This window comes from Haliotis cracherodii, unplaced genomic scaffold (assembly GCF_022045235.1).
Source record: "Haliotis cracherodii isolate W230 unplaced genomic scaffold, xgHalCrac1.p SCAF_2, whole genome shotgun sequence".
Taxonomy (NCBI): domain Eukaryota; kingdom Metazoa; phylum Mollusca; class Gastropoda; order Lepetellida; family Haliotidae; genus Haliotis; species Haliotis cracherodii.
In genome coordinates, this window is record NW_027266275.1 from 16,690,194 (window position 1) to 16,707,096 (window position 16,903).

General features: G+C 39.9%; 1 protein-coding gene across 3 annotated transcripts in view; it reads left to right on the top strand.

Moving 5' to 3' along the window:
* LOC139468766 (uncharacterized) overlaps positions 1-16,663 on the top strand; it is a 66,651-nt gene extending 49,988 nt beyond the window's left edge. For all 3 annotated transcript variants that reach the window (XM_071250901.1, XM_071250900.1, XM_071250899.1), the window contains exon 4: positions 15,781-16,663. In XM_071250901.1, the coding sequence (XP_071107002.1) occupies positions 15,781-16,395 (615 nt within the window). In that variant the 3' untranslated portion in view covers positions 16,396-16,663. The remainder of the gene's footprint in view (positions 1-15,780) is intronic.
* Positions 16,664-16,903: the final 240 nt, after the last annotated feature.

Here is a 16,903-nt window from a genome sequence, read left to right on the forward strand (position 1 = left end):
CAGTACTTTGTCAGAAGTTATCTCTCTCGAGCTCATCGTGTAATGATAGAATATAAAGGATGATGTTTCGTTTTATATCATTGTCATCTATGCGTGTCTGAAGATGAAATACAAAACCAAACAAATTTTCGACATTGATTTTTATTTTCAATATCATACTTAAAATAAACAAACAAGCATAACTCTCGAAAAAACATCTCACCATTCGGCTGTCAAAAGGTTATTTTTCTAAAAATGTACATTCACATTCTTTTGTCTAACTTTAACATTTTCTCGACCCGTTCTTTCAATCCCTCCTTCCATTGAGACGTTTTAAATTGAGAGTCACGATAGTCTTTGCATCGATACGGGACCAAGTTAAAGTCCCTCACATCTCGAAAACTCGGGTCTTCTAGCAGCAGTTTTCTCCAGCTTTCGTGCACCTCTACATCGTCTACGTCGGATAATGTCATGTTAAAGTATTTCTCCACCAGTTGTTGTTCAGACATGTTGCAGGTGTGGTCCCATTCACCTTCCGCATCGAACATGCACCCGAAACACAGTTCACGAGACAGTCGTTTGATTATCTTGGTGACTTGAATACAGTAGCATAAAGTCAACAGGTTTTCCACAAGTTTCATCTTCTCCGCCATAGCGACCTCGTCCGCGGACAGTGCCCAGCGAGATTTCTTGATGATGACTCGCTTCGTGACGTTGAATTCGTCTTCAAACTTGCGCTTGGCATCCTTCACGCATTCGTCTCGACTTGGAAACCATTCGTGAGATTGACGAATGACTGCCTCGTTTAGGGTGTGCGGCATTTTCACGACCTGCTTCCAGCAATAGAAAGTAGATTTGTCTTTTCTTCCCACTCTGTTTAAAGATAGAATGACTGAATTTAGAATTTCTGCGACAGCTCTTTGATATTTATTTATTTTATTCTTTAAAAACCAAAAAGTAACAAATACCAGCATTAACAAATTAAAAGGCAATATCTATGTCGAGTGAATACTAAAACTATGATTAACAACTTAAAAGAAATTAGCTATGTTAATTGTAAATCAAAATGGAGTGAACACTAACCTTGTTTCCATGATACAGTAACCGTGTTTTTTCTGACACAACTCGAGTCTCTGAAGGTACAGGATGAAATGCGTGTGATTTAAGCGCAATGACGAGCATGACACTATTCTATTATTTCAAATTCATTGGTTGGTTGGTTAGTTTGTTGATCACGTGTTCATGAAAACCTTTGATGATTGGATCTACATGAAAAAAACATTTCATTGGTTGTTGAGTGGGTGTTTATGTAGTATATTTATGGGTTGAATACTATTCAAACTCTCTCTGATAACCTTTCTGTTATCTCTTGTTCATAATACATTCGACAAAGAAAGACAAACACGCATGAAAAGAACACATTATTCTTTTATTCTAACTTTTATTCACACTGAGTAACAGACATATTATTTATTTACAATATATCAAATCAATTCACTGACTATGCATTGTTTCATCAATTTATGATACGTAAATGAATACTTTCATGATCTCATCATATGATCGCAATCAATTTGGCCTCCAATCGTTCCTTCCTACTGGAAGTTAAAAAATGTCTGTTCAAGTCATCAACATTCTCATAAGGCAGGTTTTGAATGTCCAGGAAGTCAACTCCAGAAGAATTCTTTTGTGTCCTCGCCTCTTCGAGGATGTTGCCATGGGACACAGCTTCTAAAGCATCGTCAAAGTACATCATCGCACGTTCATCCGGCTCCATCATCAAACACTGATGATTGCGTTGCGATGGGTGATTTATCTCACACCCATAACAATTACTATTGCACAATTCATTCACTTTGACACATAGGCGGTCCAAGTAAAGCTTTTCAAGGACCATTTCAAATTGTTCTCTGTTTGATCGAAGATTATGATTTGGTTCGGGAATACTCACTTCCCGGACGCTAATAGTGAAAGGTCCTGTTAATATATCCGCTGATGTGTTATTCCGTTGACGATGAGTTCTCAGGGTTCTCTCCAAAGATTGACATCCAGCAAGATAAGCAGCAAGGAGAGATCGTCTCGATTGTGCCCCATCTCGGATAAGTTCTCCTCTTCCCCCTCTCACCCTGTAGTGGTAGGAAGTTGCTTGTCCACTCATCCTGTTTATAGAAAAAAAACATTTTTAAAATTTTTTTTTAAACTTTATATCCTGGACATTTTTTTTTTCTGTATGAGTTTTGATTTTTTTTATCGAACATATTTTGTTACTCTCAAACATATTTCTAGTGTTTTATTTTATTTGTTTGTTTTTTGTTTGTTTTTTCTTTTGATAAAATCTATTTTCAGTTTTATGTCAAACCAATTTTTTTATGTGTTGATGTCAAACCCATTTTGTTTCTGCCATTTTTTTTCTAGCTTTCATTACTAACTGTTTTTAAATTTTTTATTTCACAACATATTTTTCCGAAAGTATTTTTAAAAACAACAAAAATTAAATGTGTTTACTACCTTTCACGTGTCGAGGAACACTCCAGAGGTTTCATCATTTCGTGGATGTGGTCATTGTTTGCTAGACGATCTCATTTTTCTCATATTTTCTTGGAATGGGGAATGTTAGTTACAAAGTTCTAAGTAGGGTTGAATCCATAGGGTCGAGATTCGATGCCATCTGCCAGCAAGTATCGCTTATCATCTTGAGGAGTTAAACCCAATTTGGTCACTTTGACTGTCAAGAGTGTGTTATGAATGGATCGAATTTGATGAAATGTTGCCATGTTTTGTTGGTGTTTAAAAAGACAATCTTTAAACATCCGGTGACGCAGATGGTTTCGGACAAAAGCTTTCTGCACACCTTTAGCAGTGCGTTTCTCTACCCTTTCACCGGGAGTTTTGTCAAAAATAAAACTATAGTTTTTGGGACGAAGTCCGACAAACTCTCTGATGGTTTTGCCACCCACTTCATCTTTCATCAAACCGATGACTTTGTGTCTTTCCATGGAATGAAGTGGGTGGTCTACAGGATAGTTTGAGGTGTCAAAGAGGTGGGTGTTAGCTGACATAAAGTCTGGAGGATCGCGGACAGGAGTACCCACGGGGGACCAGATTTGATAAAACAAGCTATCCGTGTCTGTCATGAGGACCCTGACATTGTCACTATCGTATTCCTTCAACATGACATTGTAGTGAAAGTCATAAAGAAGTCTTTTTGCGTGTTCCAAAACGGTGAAGCCAACGGCGACGGGTTGGTTCAAAGTCACAGACACCTTTTCCATGCTCACCACGACCAAATTTTCCGAAAAGATGTTTACACTTTTGAAATTGGGTTTTGATGAAAACCGTCGCAGTCTTTCCTCGGTCGCAATTAATTCAATTTGTTTGTAATTTCTTACATTTTGCAACTGTTTCCCATACACGGCATTCGAGAGCAGTTTAAACAAATCTTTCGAAAAGTCATCCGTGGCTTCTTTTCGTTTCTGAGTGTTAAAGTCAATGTAGGGCTTCATCCATTTGGACTGAGTAAATTTCAAAACTTTGTGTACTTTTTTCAGTTTCAAACCCAATTGTAAATATTGCTGCAAAGTAGCAAAGTAAATGATATAATTTTCTTTGTCTTTCAATGTGCCAAAAAGTTTGGTTCCCGTGGCTTTCACCCCTTTGATACCAAGCTCTGCGAGCAATTCTCTATGATAGGGGGACATATCTTCAAAGGGAATGCTTTCTTTGGTGGGAGCGAGGGGCAGAGACTGATGGACAGAATGAAGGTGACGTTGATATTCCAAATCACACTCTACAATGTAACCCACGCTACCTTCGGGGTCGAGTTGCAACCAATCAATAGACTCTATTTCCGTTTCGTCTACCCAGTCAAAATGACCTTGAGGTAAAGGACAACTCATGGCTGCACCATACAAATTGTTAACGTCAAAGTACATCAGGTGAGATTCGGGTTTGGAGGGGTCGAAATCGGACATGTGTTTGTTATTGGCTTGAGCGTGGCGATGATTGATACTCGCCACGCCTCCTCTCACTGCGTTTGAGACAAAGTTAAACATATCTGGATCAGTCATAAGATCTAAGCTCACCCCCGTCATCAAAAGACAAGCATCCATGGCCATCCCCGGGAGAGTAAAGTACTGACACGGGTCCAATCTGTAGTAGCTCAGACACATGTCACGGAATGCTTCGAACACATCGGTCAAAATCAAAGTGTCTACGGCAACGTACAATTCCATGAACTGTCTCACCGATGTAATTTTGAAAGTCTCCCAAATGTGACGGGCGAAGGCATAGTCTCGTTCAGAAATGGTGTCTTCCGATAAGGAAGAATAAAAGTCGTCACGACTCGGAAATTCTGTTCGATCTAATTTTTCAAAACTATCCACATACTCATAAAAGTAGGGTAACTTTCGAGTCAGCAATGCCACATGTTCGGGAAAGTTCTTTGCCAAATAGACAAATTCTTCTTCTCCTTTGCTTCTCAAATTGTTGGCCAAATTTTGTAAGCTGGTGTTTAAAAATTTGAAACTGTCCAAGAAACGAAGTTGGTCTATTTGAAACATGATGAAGTGTTCCGAATTTTGACCTATGCACGTCAACTTTCGATCGGCAAACAGTTCTGCTGCTTGAAGAATCAAATGATTGTCATACCTCGAAGCATTGTGACAAATGACATTGACAAATTTGGCTTCGTTGTAGTTGACGTTGCAGTAATTATGACACAGACCCCTGACTCGACCCGTCAAATGATCGTGATCGATGTGTCGCTCATTCTTCTGTACTTTCTCCCCGCAAAGATAGCAATGGGTTTCCGAAACAAAAGCTAACTTTTCCACATCTGTTAATGTCATGGGCACGGGATGATTTAAGATGTCCATGATTTGATCGTAATCCTCCAAAAGATGCGTCATGAAATGCTCTGAAGCCCGTTCCCCGCTATAGGTTCTCAATGGAAACGAGTACATGTCGGGTTCCCGACATACAATTTGATAACTGTAACCGCAGGGAATGTGCTCATGGACGTGGTGGTGACTTCCTCTCCTCCCCGGTGTCTCATTATGTTCTAAAGGTGACAACACGGATTCAAAATCGCAGTAGATCACAAAGGGGACTTTGACTGTTTTGGCATAATGGCCCAACCCAAATGTTCGAAAAGCTTTGTTTGGTTCAGGCATTTTAATTCGCTGTGCTTTGTGATAACAGTAGGGGGTATGCCTTTGTAGTCTGTCTTCAGCGGTGAAAGACCACAAACATTTTCGACAAATGAATTTGCTGTGACAGTCTCCGGTTTTTCTGATCAAAGCTGGCAAACTTGAGATCAGAACATAATGAGACAGCGGGGGTTCGTCTTCCTCCTCTACTTCTTGAGTTAACAGGAGGAGATCGATGTGACGCTCTTTGGGTACTTCGGAAGTTACTGAACTGATTCGTAATGGAAAGATGACATGCTGTTGGTTCTCATCTTCGTCAAAACCATAGACATTGATACTTACATTGTTTGTTTTTTCAAATTTTGAAATATGACTGAGACTCATAGGAAATTCACACCCTTTCAAATCTAACTCGTGTAGTTTGTCCTTGTAGTGACTCACTTGTTCTCTGACCAGTTGAGACTGAACGGGGAACAGATGAGCCAAAACGCAATAGGCAAAACAGAGGTTGTCGTCCACATTTTTAATGTCTAACAGGCAGTGTTTTTTCTCTAACGAAGGGGGGAGGGGAAGATATGAACTTCCGCGAAAGGGTTGAAATTTGACCACGGATAATTTCACGCTCAACACAGTTTCAAAGTTTAAGTTTGAACTATCTCCTTCGTAATTGTCCATTAGTTTCATGATTGTATTTATGACTTCAGCGTACAACGCATCCAAATCATCAGCTTGGGTGGCTGGAGACATTTTGGTTCTAAAGTAAGGCTCACTAAATGTAGTCAGACCATCAGAGTTTGTTTTGCTGAATCTAAATTGGGTACAAAGTCCCCACTTGATACTATGTTTTGTTTCAATTTCTGTTTTCAAGTGATGAATCATGTCAGGTTGAATTTTCACAAAATAATAGTAGGGATCATTTCCCTCTTGGCCCTGAGGAATAAAATCAAATTCCCTGACATTTTCATTTATTGCTTGTCTGGAACATGACTGTTGATTATCTACATTAGTTTTCCTACGTTTAGCTGCCGCCCCTCCACCACTTTGTTGATTTGAATGGGTTTGTCTCCTGTGTTTAGTGAGATCTTTCACAGATGGGAAAGTGGTCGAACATGTATGACAAGTAAAAGTAAAGGTAGAAGTAGAAGTAGATGGTTGTGGATCTTTGTGTTGACTTTTTATATGTCTTTGTAAGTTGTCACTACGGTTGAATGATTTGGAACATATTTGACAATCAAAATGTTTGGAAGCTGGGCCACAATTTCTCTGATGTCTAACAATGTTCTGTTTGTTGCTGTAGGAATTTTGACAAAACTCACATGTATACACAGGTGTTGTAAATGGGGTAGACATTATTTTGTTTTTACATAAAGTCTAGCAAACAATGTTCTTGGAATACTTTTTATCTTTCTGAAATAAATAATAAAAAATAAATAAAAATAGATTGGTATGTCTGTGTAGACTAATGAAGACAACATGATGATTTCACAATTATAATACATCCTCAGATAATGTTTTTACAAAAAATTGAAACAATGATATGAAATACTTGTAATAACATAAAACGTATTATGAAAATACATTTTAAAAAAGATATGGTCTATTAATAAAAAAATTAAACTGTTACCTTCACACAGAAAATATATCTCTCCCAAATTGAGACCAAAAAGTCCTGTGTAATGGAGAATAAGCACAATGTTCATTCATGAACCAAGAGAGACCAAATGCAGTATTTTAGGTCACAACACTGTTATTTATAGGGTAAAAAAACCAGGTGTATTCAAATTACAGTAGGGCTCGAGTAACGGTAACTAGAGACGGTCTCAGAAACGCCCTTGTTTTTCAAGTATTTCCTTTCACAACAGTTGTGTTTACACAAGTGTTTCCTTTCAACTGTGCTGGGGAGGGAATCAGTCGTCCATCTCAACAGCAGAGGAAAAACATATTTAACTTGTTCTGTGTGTCTAAAACGTTCTGCTTTAATGAAATTAAAACCACTGGCTTGTTTATCTATATAACACATGCGGGTTAAGGGTGACTCTTTTAGATTTGATTTTTGGGTTAGGAAGTATGTGAACTGAGCAATGCGGTCCACATGTTGGAATTGGTTTGGTTTAGACTCAAATTCACGATGCAAGTTATCACTACGATATAAATGATAACGATTTGAGAAAAAAAGACAGCTTCTGTTTTGGGTATTCTTTTCCCAAAGAGCTTCCATGAGTCGGTTGAGGTGGAACGAGTCATGGATGTGTGTACTGCTGACTCCTCCATGGTAAATGAAAAAAACTATCACCAACTCCTGCATTTATTCATATATTTTTTTTTCATATGCATGTGACCTTTCTCAAACACTAACTTGAGACGGCCTTGTTGATATGAGTAGTTCCCTTTTCAAAACAGCCTCGTGTTTACAAGAGTGTTTTTCCTTTCAACTGTCCGGGAACGCCTTGTTGATACAACTGATAAAAAATAATCCGTAGCTTCATTCGAATAACAGTAACTGGTGACGTTTCTAACACGCCCTCGTTGATTTAAGTATTTCCTTTCAAAACAGCCTCGTGTTTACACGAGTGTTTTTCCTTCCAACTGTCCGGGAATGCCTTGTTGATACAACTGATAAAATCTAATCTGTACCTTCACTCACTCGACTAACAGTAACTGGAGACGTTTCAAATACGCGCTTTTTGATTTAAGTATTTCCTTTCAAAACAATCTCGTGTTTGCACAAGTGTTTTTCCATTCAACTGTCCGGAAATGCTTTGTTGATACAACTGATAAAAAATAATCTGAGTAACTGGAGACGTTTCAAATACGCGCTCGTTGATTTAAGTGTTTCCTTTCAAAACAATCTCGTGTTTACACAAGTGTTTTTCCTTTCAACTGTCCGGAAATGGTTTGTTGATACAACTGTTAAACGAGGTTATTGGTCAAGGTTATACGAGGTCATTGATCGCATGACAACAACATCAACACCCCCCACCCCCCCAAGGTCAAGGTTATGTGACGTCATCAGTCACGTGAGGTTAGTAGGTGCACCTGTGACGTCATCAAATGAGGATGTGAGGATGGATACTTATCACTTATCTACTACTAATAAAATAGATTACCAACATAAGTCTGGATATATCATGAACTCTTTCTACAACCAGACAGTGTAATTACATGGTTAATTTGCATACTTCAGTTAGGATTTGTTGACATGGTATTTCCGGTGTTACATGCTCACAGTAATGTTTTTGCATTGGGGAGAAAATACATCAAAACTCATTATGGCGTGTATAATGTGCACCCCTTCAACACAGCTGTGTTTTTTGGGAAATATGTGCGCAAAATACTCAAGATAATATGGTAATCCTACCTCACACAAAGGTTTCCAGCTCCTAATACAGCAATAACCCAACACAACTACCTTCACCATGGTCACCTCCCAACAATCTGGGTCATGCACACTTTTCATGCCTCCCCTGCTTCTCTCTCAGGCAGTTGTATGGTAATCCTGATTTTGGTTCTATACACAAAGAAAAAGGTTAAGCACACCCTAATATATTTCATTATTGTTTGGTCCCAATATTTGTAAGTCATGAAAGATATACCGTATTTTCTAGAGTATAGTGCGCACTTTTTTTCGAAAAAACACAGCTTTGTAGAAGGGGGTGCGCATTATACATGAATTATGAGTTTGGATGTTTTTTTCCCCCATGGAAAGACATTACTGTGAGCACTAAACACCGGAAATACCATGTCAACAAATCCATACTGAAGTACGCAAAATAATCATGTAATTACACTGTCTGGCTATAAAAAGTGTTCTTTGTATATCTGGACTTATGTTTGTAACTTATTTCATTAATTTTATTCAAAATTCCTTATAATATTAATTTTATTAATTTCGGCGAAATCGTGTGTGAAGCGATCAGAAGATAGCACAACTCACCGTTATTTACAGCAACCACGGTCAGAATACCGCTATTGACGCCTTGAAACGAACTTTAGTTGACAGAGAATGGATACATATATCATAAATGACATACTTTGACTCGTTAAAAGTCATATTTGTTTTTGTTTGACGATTCTATGTCAACATGAAATTCTCGCGATCACATGCGCGTGAGCCTTGACGGTGACTGGTCAGACTGGTTCCATGTAAAAAATAATACCCGGGAATAGTGATCAGCTGCTTCGCTTAGGGTTATTATTATTTTAAATATGTTTAGTAAAGGCTGCATATAATTAAGAAAATAATGGAATATATTATTCCTGATAAAAAAAATAGTCTCAGATACAATTGTTGCCGATCCTTGCATTAAAAATCCTATAAAGTTATATCATTGGGTGTGTCTTGACCGAATCACCGGTCGATTCCAAGAAAACGTGTGTACAGCTGATTGCTGTTTCCGGCTTAGTTTACGAGAAAATACACAAGGTAATCTTAATCCCTAAAACAATGCCTAGCAGAACAATAAATACTATTTAAAGGGTAAATAAACATGTCTGGTGATTTTTTATCTCAAATTTCGAATTTGTACTGACAAAGTTTCCCAGCACCCGTTCGTTTGCCGGACTTCGATGAAAGGGTACGGTGTAAATTTTTTCTGCGCATAATATTCAAATTTCTTTTTTTCCAAAATATTGAACCCGCTAGAGGGGGGTGCGCATTATACATAGGTGCACTATACTCAAGAAAATACGGTAATTATGGGAAGAATCTCGGGATGATGTCATCAGTCATGCGTGACGAAAGCTCACGTGCCATGCATGGTATACTCAGGCAGCATGCTACCCTCGAGTATCTCCAAAAGCAGTATATCCAAACGTTAAAATTACTTTCTTAAGCTTGGTTTTAAACAGTTATTGCATGACATTGTGTGACCATGGCACAATGGCACATGGCTATTACCAAACACCACAAGATGGCAAATGATCGGCATGCATAACGCAGGAATGTCTTGTAATGCCATTGGTTGGAATGTGGGGTATCATTACACTGTCGTAAGCCGTTTAGTCAAGAAACATGCTCAGACCGGTGATGTACAAGACTGTCCCAGACTGGAAGTCCTCCTGTGACGACACATCGTGAAGACAGGGTCCTTCTTCGTCTCTTACGCAGAGAACACTTTTTAACAGTACTCGTCTGAAACAGCTGTGGTTGCCCAAACGTCGTTTCAGCACCAGAACCGTCAGGATCCGGCTGAAAGCAGCGGGACTGAGGGCTAGACAGGTCATAAAGCGTCCCATGTTGAGAGATCACCACAAAGCTGCTCGTTTAGCATGGAGTACTGTGCGACAGAACTGGAATCTGAGAACTTCGAGACGGATCCATTGGTCAGACTGAAGTCGCTTTCTGCTCCATGTCACTGATGGAAGAACGAGAGTTTGGAGGCACTGGAACACTGCCTACACCCCCAGGAACATTAAACCGACTGTTGCATACGGCGGGGGCTCAATAATGGTTTGGGGGTGTATCTCTCAGACTTTAAGGAACATTTTCACTTGAAACATCAAATGTAAATCATTTACTTAATCCAGCAGCTCCATACTTTTTTTTAGGTATTGTCTAAGGTCAAAAACAGTACCTGTGTAACCATGATGTTTTTGTCAGTAAATTTCAGTCACAACTCAACAATATCTTCTTTATTTGTTGTCCCCCGCCGCGCGAAAGTGCGAAGCGGGGGATATAGTATTCACGACCGTCCGTACGTCCCACCTGTTTGTTGCCGCGATATCTCAAGAACTAAACACTGGATTGTCTTCATATTTGGAACTATGTTGTATATACAGACTCCACAGACACCAGTCAGTTTTGGTGACCTTGACCCCATTTTCAAATCTGCTTTTAGAGTTGGAAAACGGTGTTGCCGCGATTTCTCAAGAACTAAACACTGGATTGTCTTCATATTTGTAACTATGGTGTATATACAGACTCCACAGACACCAGTCGGTTTTGGTGACTATGGTGTATATACAGGCGGGGGACATTTTGTCACTTTGTTACAAATACTTGTTGTCCTTTATTGTTCTCTCCGATGACATTGGTATCGCCCAGCTCCTGTTGTCAGTCATCCCATGCCATGATTTTTGCCATTTGTCATGGTTCAGAAATAGGGCTGTGCTTTTTCTTTGTGTAAATTTATTGTAGTGTGTTGTGGCATATGTGCATCAACATGAGGCCTGTCCTCATCCAGATCCAGTTTTGACGCTGCAGATCCGGTAACGCTTTTGATTTGGATTGCGGTTAAACTCCAAAAGTACTTTGATCGAAGATACTTTATCATGTATTGTTGTCCCCAAACCAGTTTAAGTAGAAATTGTTAAATTTTGCATAAAGCCTTTTGGTCCTTTTGCCGGCTACACAATCGAGTACAATCCCCTCTCATTGTGTTGGCTGATGCAGGCATTTGTGGCCAATCAACTTCTGTTTCCGAATTGGACAGTGACTTTGCTACTTTGGCCCCCAAATGTTTGTTGTCCCGAAGTACAGTGGAAGATAGAGATCCAAGTCGAATGCTACCCTTAGTCTCTGATATTCCACTATTCTCTACGATGGAGGCTCTTACCTCGGTTTTGGACCACGCATCTTCTTCCGATGATGTTTGCATTTGAGATGCTGTAAATCTTATCCAGGACAAGGTTATGGCCATTTTAGAGCTTCAGCTTATAGTCAGCCAAGTCCCTGTATAACCATAAGTGGAAGGCTTTTGAGGCCTATTGTTGCACAGGTGATATTTTTACTCCCACTTCTGCTTCTCCACAACAAATTGCTGAATACCTTTGCCATTATTTTGGCTGATTACGAGCCACTTGCCCAGAAGGAGCTTGAACATGTCACTTTAAAACTGTCTTTCTTTTGAGTCTCCCGACGGCTGCTCGACCGAGTGAGATTCATGCACAAGATGTCAAAAGAGTTATCTTTTCAAACGTGGGAAATCATCTCCAAAAATCAACTTCCCTGACAACCTGATCGATTATGTACTGTCCCGTTGTCTTGAGTCCTGAGGATCTCTCATTTTCAACACAAAACCTTTCAACAAGTTATATCTAGAGATACCTCAACACTTCGGTATGATGTCATATCGCATAACTACATCCAATTTTTCGTCCCAGGATCAGTCTGGAACTACAAGACATGTGTTTGTAAGCAAGGATTATATCCTACATAAATATTATCCCGGGGGAAGAATTTCATCAACAGGATTAAAAATAAGATAGGATAATATTCACTCTTACATATTTACACGTTCTCATCCATAGGGAGCACAGCCACTTCCTTCAGTCACTTTCTTCGGCTGCCACTTCCAATGGTAAGTGCTCTCAATTGGAATTTCTTCGGCCCCTGGCTATTTACTCACCTCATCCACAAATTTCTACACGTTGGAGGCATCTTTTTCGAATCATACATTGACAACTGCATTCAGGCCTACGAAGATGAAGGTATTCTTCTACTACATCTCAACTTCACGCAAATATCCGAGACAATTCACACTCAACGTCTTCCGTTTATCAGGGCCCTGTTCGACACACGCTTAGGCAAGATGTTCATGCCCAAAGATCAAGGCACTCAGACACTCTCTCTGCATCAATGGCAACAACTTATTTTCATGACGTCGGCACAGGCTCCTACCAGGAGAGTACAACTGCACCTGCAACCGATATAGTGCTTTCTCAAGCCTTATCTTCAGAACAACGATTGTCAGGTTCTAATTTCCCTGCCAAATCACCTGTGGTGACTGGTACCATCAAACGTCTGTGAAGGCATCTCCTCACAGCCATTTATCCTGATTCTACATCTTTTTTGTCAATACCATGGGTTTGGGAGCTCAATGTATTGAGGTGAGGCGAGGTGAGGCGAGGTGAAATGGAGTTTAAAGTTGTGTCCAAGATTATTGCATTTATATAGCGATGTGCATGTACGTGTGTGTGTTTGTGTGGCTGCTTGAACTAGTCCGGACTGATGCCGATTTATAGTGCTAGGACAGTGAAATACCATGCCGCAGTTTAACATGAACACCCCACTCAGACACAGTATACTGACTCAGAACGACCAGTCCTTGTTTTAGCCCCTTAAAGCCAAGCACCAGACAGGGTAACAACAAGTACCATCTTTTAACGACTTTTGGTATGACGCGGCCGGGGATCGAACCCCAGACAATCCGCCCTCTGGGTGGACGCTCTACCACTACACCACGGAAGCAGTCACTCAATGTATTGAGCTACAATTGACAGAGTAGTGGTCTCTCCAAGAAATCGTGGCATGTCACATTGGGCGACTCTTCTTCATGCTTCCAGCCTGATGTTCTAGTCAGATAGACTATCTGTTGTCTGGTACATTAACAACATGGGCTCCACCAAGTCAGTGTCACAACTGTGTCTTGCTCTGACTTCTTTCAGCTAATTGACTCACTCAAAATCCCTTGTTGATGTTGTAGCTCATTAACAGAAATCCCTTGTTGCCAAGGGTTATTCCAGAAAGGTGGCCAAGACCAGAGGCTCATAGATAGTCAGCCAAGTCCCTGTATAACCATAAGTGGAAGACTTTTGAGGCCTATTGTTGCACAGGTCATATTTCTACACCCACTTCTGCTTCTCCACAACAAATTGCTGAATACCTTTAGCATCTCCAGTCATCACGTAAGCTTAAGGGTTCTGCCTTAGCTGCATTTCTTGCTGAGATCAATTCCGTCATCGCTACTACAACAGGCGCCAAGGTGTCTATGATTGCAGAATTGTAATCCTTAATTCATCTCTTTTCCACCCACTGACCTGGGATAACATCATGCTTTGCCATTATTTTGGCTGATTACGAGCCACTTGCCCAGAAGGAGCTTGAAAAATCACTTTTAAAATCTTTAGATCTCACGACGGCTGCTCGTGTGAGTGAGATTCATGCACTGGACGTCAATAGAGTTAACTTTTCAAATGTGCTCTGCATGGGAAAGTTTTTCTGTGCATGCATTGGGAAACCATCACCAAAAATCAACTTCCCTGACAAACTGCTCGATCATGTACTGTCCCGTCGTTGACTTCCATCTTGAGTCCTGAGGATCTTGAAGACATATTTTTGTGTCCTGTACATGCTAGTGCCAAATTTACTACCTGGGTACCCACCCCCCATACCCAACCCTACCTGTCTACCGACCAAGGCCATAGTTAACTTTTTTTCCAGATGAAGGGTGTCCCAAGTTTTCATGATCTAGGAAAACACCTCCAGATGGAGTGACATTCCACTTGTTACCACTCTCCCTCATCTGGACAAGGTTCCTTCTCTGACTCAACCAAGAAGTCCATGTGAAGGGATCTGTTCTCATCGAGCCACATTTGGATTGGACGCATCTGTAAACGACCCCTGAAGGGACGTAGGGTTCCCCTGCAAGAACATGTACCATCAAATGGAGCAATGTGGGCTATCAACCACTTCGTCATCTTCCTGAGGCAAGTGAGTTAACTGACTGTATAAGTACAGTTTCCACCCTTGCCGAACTAGGATGGTATTATGGAGTTACATTGTGGCTGGACTAACGAGTCTATGCATAGTCCAATCAATATCGCGCAACAAAATCTAAATCTGGTTAGTAAACTGTCATGTAGATTTTGGTCGATTGCAGGATTTGCAAAGCATGTGGACCGCCAACTCATTGTCAACACATAATATTCCAAGTCTTTTCATGTTTTTGATCAAGGTGCTCACATGGTTTGATGCACTTCGCAATGTAAGACCCGTTTTATCACAATATAGATCTTGATTATCGATCAGATTGTCTTGACTGGGCGCCGCCATTTTTTTTTTAACAAATGCAAGTGATACGATAGGTGGAATCGGATTGGTCAATAGGAGAGGCTTTGAAGGGACATAACTTGTAATAGTCACTGGGGGGGCTACGATCGAGCCAAGGAATTCCAGCCAAGTTCAGCAAGGGTGGAAACTGGACTTTTAAAGTCAGTTAACTCACTTGTCTCGGGAAGATGCCCACCTCACCAATCATCTGCATCTGGTAGAGGAAATTTAATTGAGGTTTTCCTAAGTAAACAAGATGCTATTACTGGCACAACTAATTGTGGGTAGCAGAAAGAGAAAATGACTTCTGTTGAATACTGTAAATCTGAAAATGAATGCATCTCCAAATTAATATGACTGCTGACCACAAGACAAAAATGTGACTCCCCCACCACATCCCTAGTGGAATGACACATATCCTTACCTTAATCCAGTCAAACAGCAAATAGCACTGCTTATTAGCAATGCGTAGAGCACTTCCATACACAAAATAAAGTGTTTTCCTAAAAACAACACACAGTGTGCAGTGAGACGTCCCATTGTTGATAGTCATATTGGAGACATAAATGCGAAGTTAGTTAATGTGAGCAAAGACCACTTGCATTTTTCACATTTAATTCACACTCGCGTTCATTTCAAGATTAACAGTATATGAAGGTTTAGTTTTAGTGTGATGACAGCCCAAACACAGGCAATGATGTAATACAGGTAGAATTCATAGAATTATAAAGAATGATATCTATTGATTGATGATTAAGAAAGTGTCACTTGACAAATATTACAATACATGTCATCATATAGGAGTTTTTTTTGTTAAAAATATAGCTTTTAGAAAAACACTTAACTGTAGGTGACATCTGGTGAATAAAAATGTTTCTCTTGCAGGTATATGGGGACTCAGGACAACAAATGCGACTGATTGACTATTCTGTGGAACCAAATTCTGTCATACATTTGGTGATACTGATGTTTGCTATTCCTGAAGGTTTTGACCATGTTGTGTTTGACCTGTATTGGGGTTACCCACAGAACAAAGTACGGGACTACCTGGATGCAAGCTGCTTCCAGTTCAGTGGCCAGGCTATTCAGCATGTAGTCGACTATACACACACACAAAATATGAATGCATCAATCAGGCATTCTGGCGATGTAATGAATGATATGCAAAGAATAGGGCATCACACAATTCATGTGTACTTAAGAAAGATACCTGCCAATATCACACATCTCTTCTTCACTCTAAGTGCATGGAGTTCTCCAAATATCGCACAATACCCAAACCCTAGTTTGAGTTTCTATCAGGCAGATAAACCACACAATGACCTATGCAAAACTAGCTTCACCCATGCCAAGTATAGCCAGGCTGTCATCATGTGCTCAGTATCAAGGTCAGCCAGTGGCTGGACAATATATGAATCTGGAAAACTTTCGGCTGGAAATGCAAAAAACTACAATCCTCTTATCAGCACTGTTAGATCTTTAATTTCACAAGGTTACTAACCGAAGAATGTTTCACCTTCTGCAAAATGTACAATAGTAAACTTGGTCATGATTTGTAGTTTTTATGGGTATATGTGTATGATACATTTTGATTGATTTATGTTTCGCTAAACCAAAATATGAACTCTTGTTAGTATGGCAGTTATGTTAAGTTAAGTCCAAGTCAGCAGTTTGGTACTTCGATAATGAAACAATATATGTCTTAAGTGTAACCAAGCACAAAACATTGACAGTACTGTTTTCATGTATTGCAGGGGGAAAAGTTCATTAGCAGAAGTATGTAGTGGTTTGTAACAATAACTGAAGAAAGGTACTTCGTGTTAAAAAGCCCTTTTATTCAGACCATGTGGTCAGCATGGTGGCCATCTTGTTACTGCTCAAGGGGGAGCACTCTCGTTGGCTTAGCTGCTAGATACTGCTTGGGTATGACTACTTAATATAGATTAATGGACTTCTGTTGACATTAACACTTATCATTACATCTCCCTTTCTAAGTTGAAATTAACAT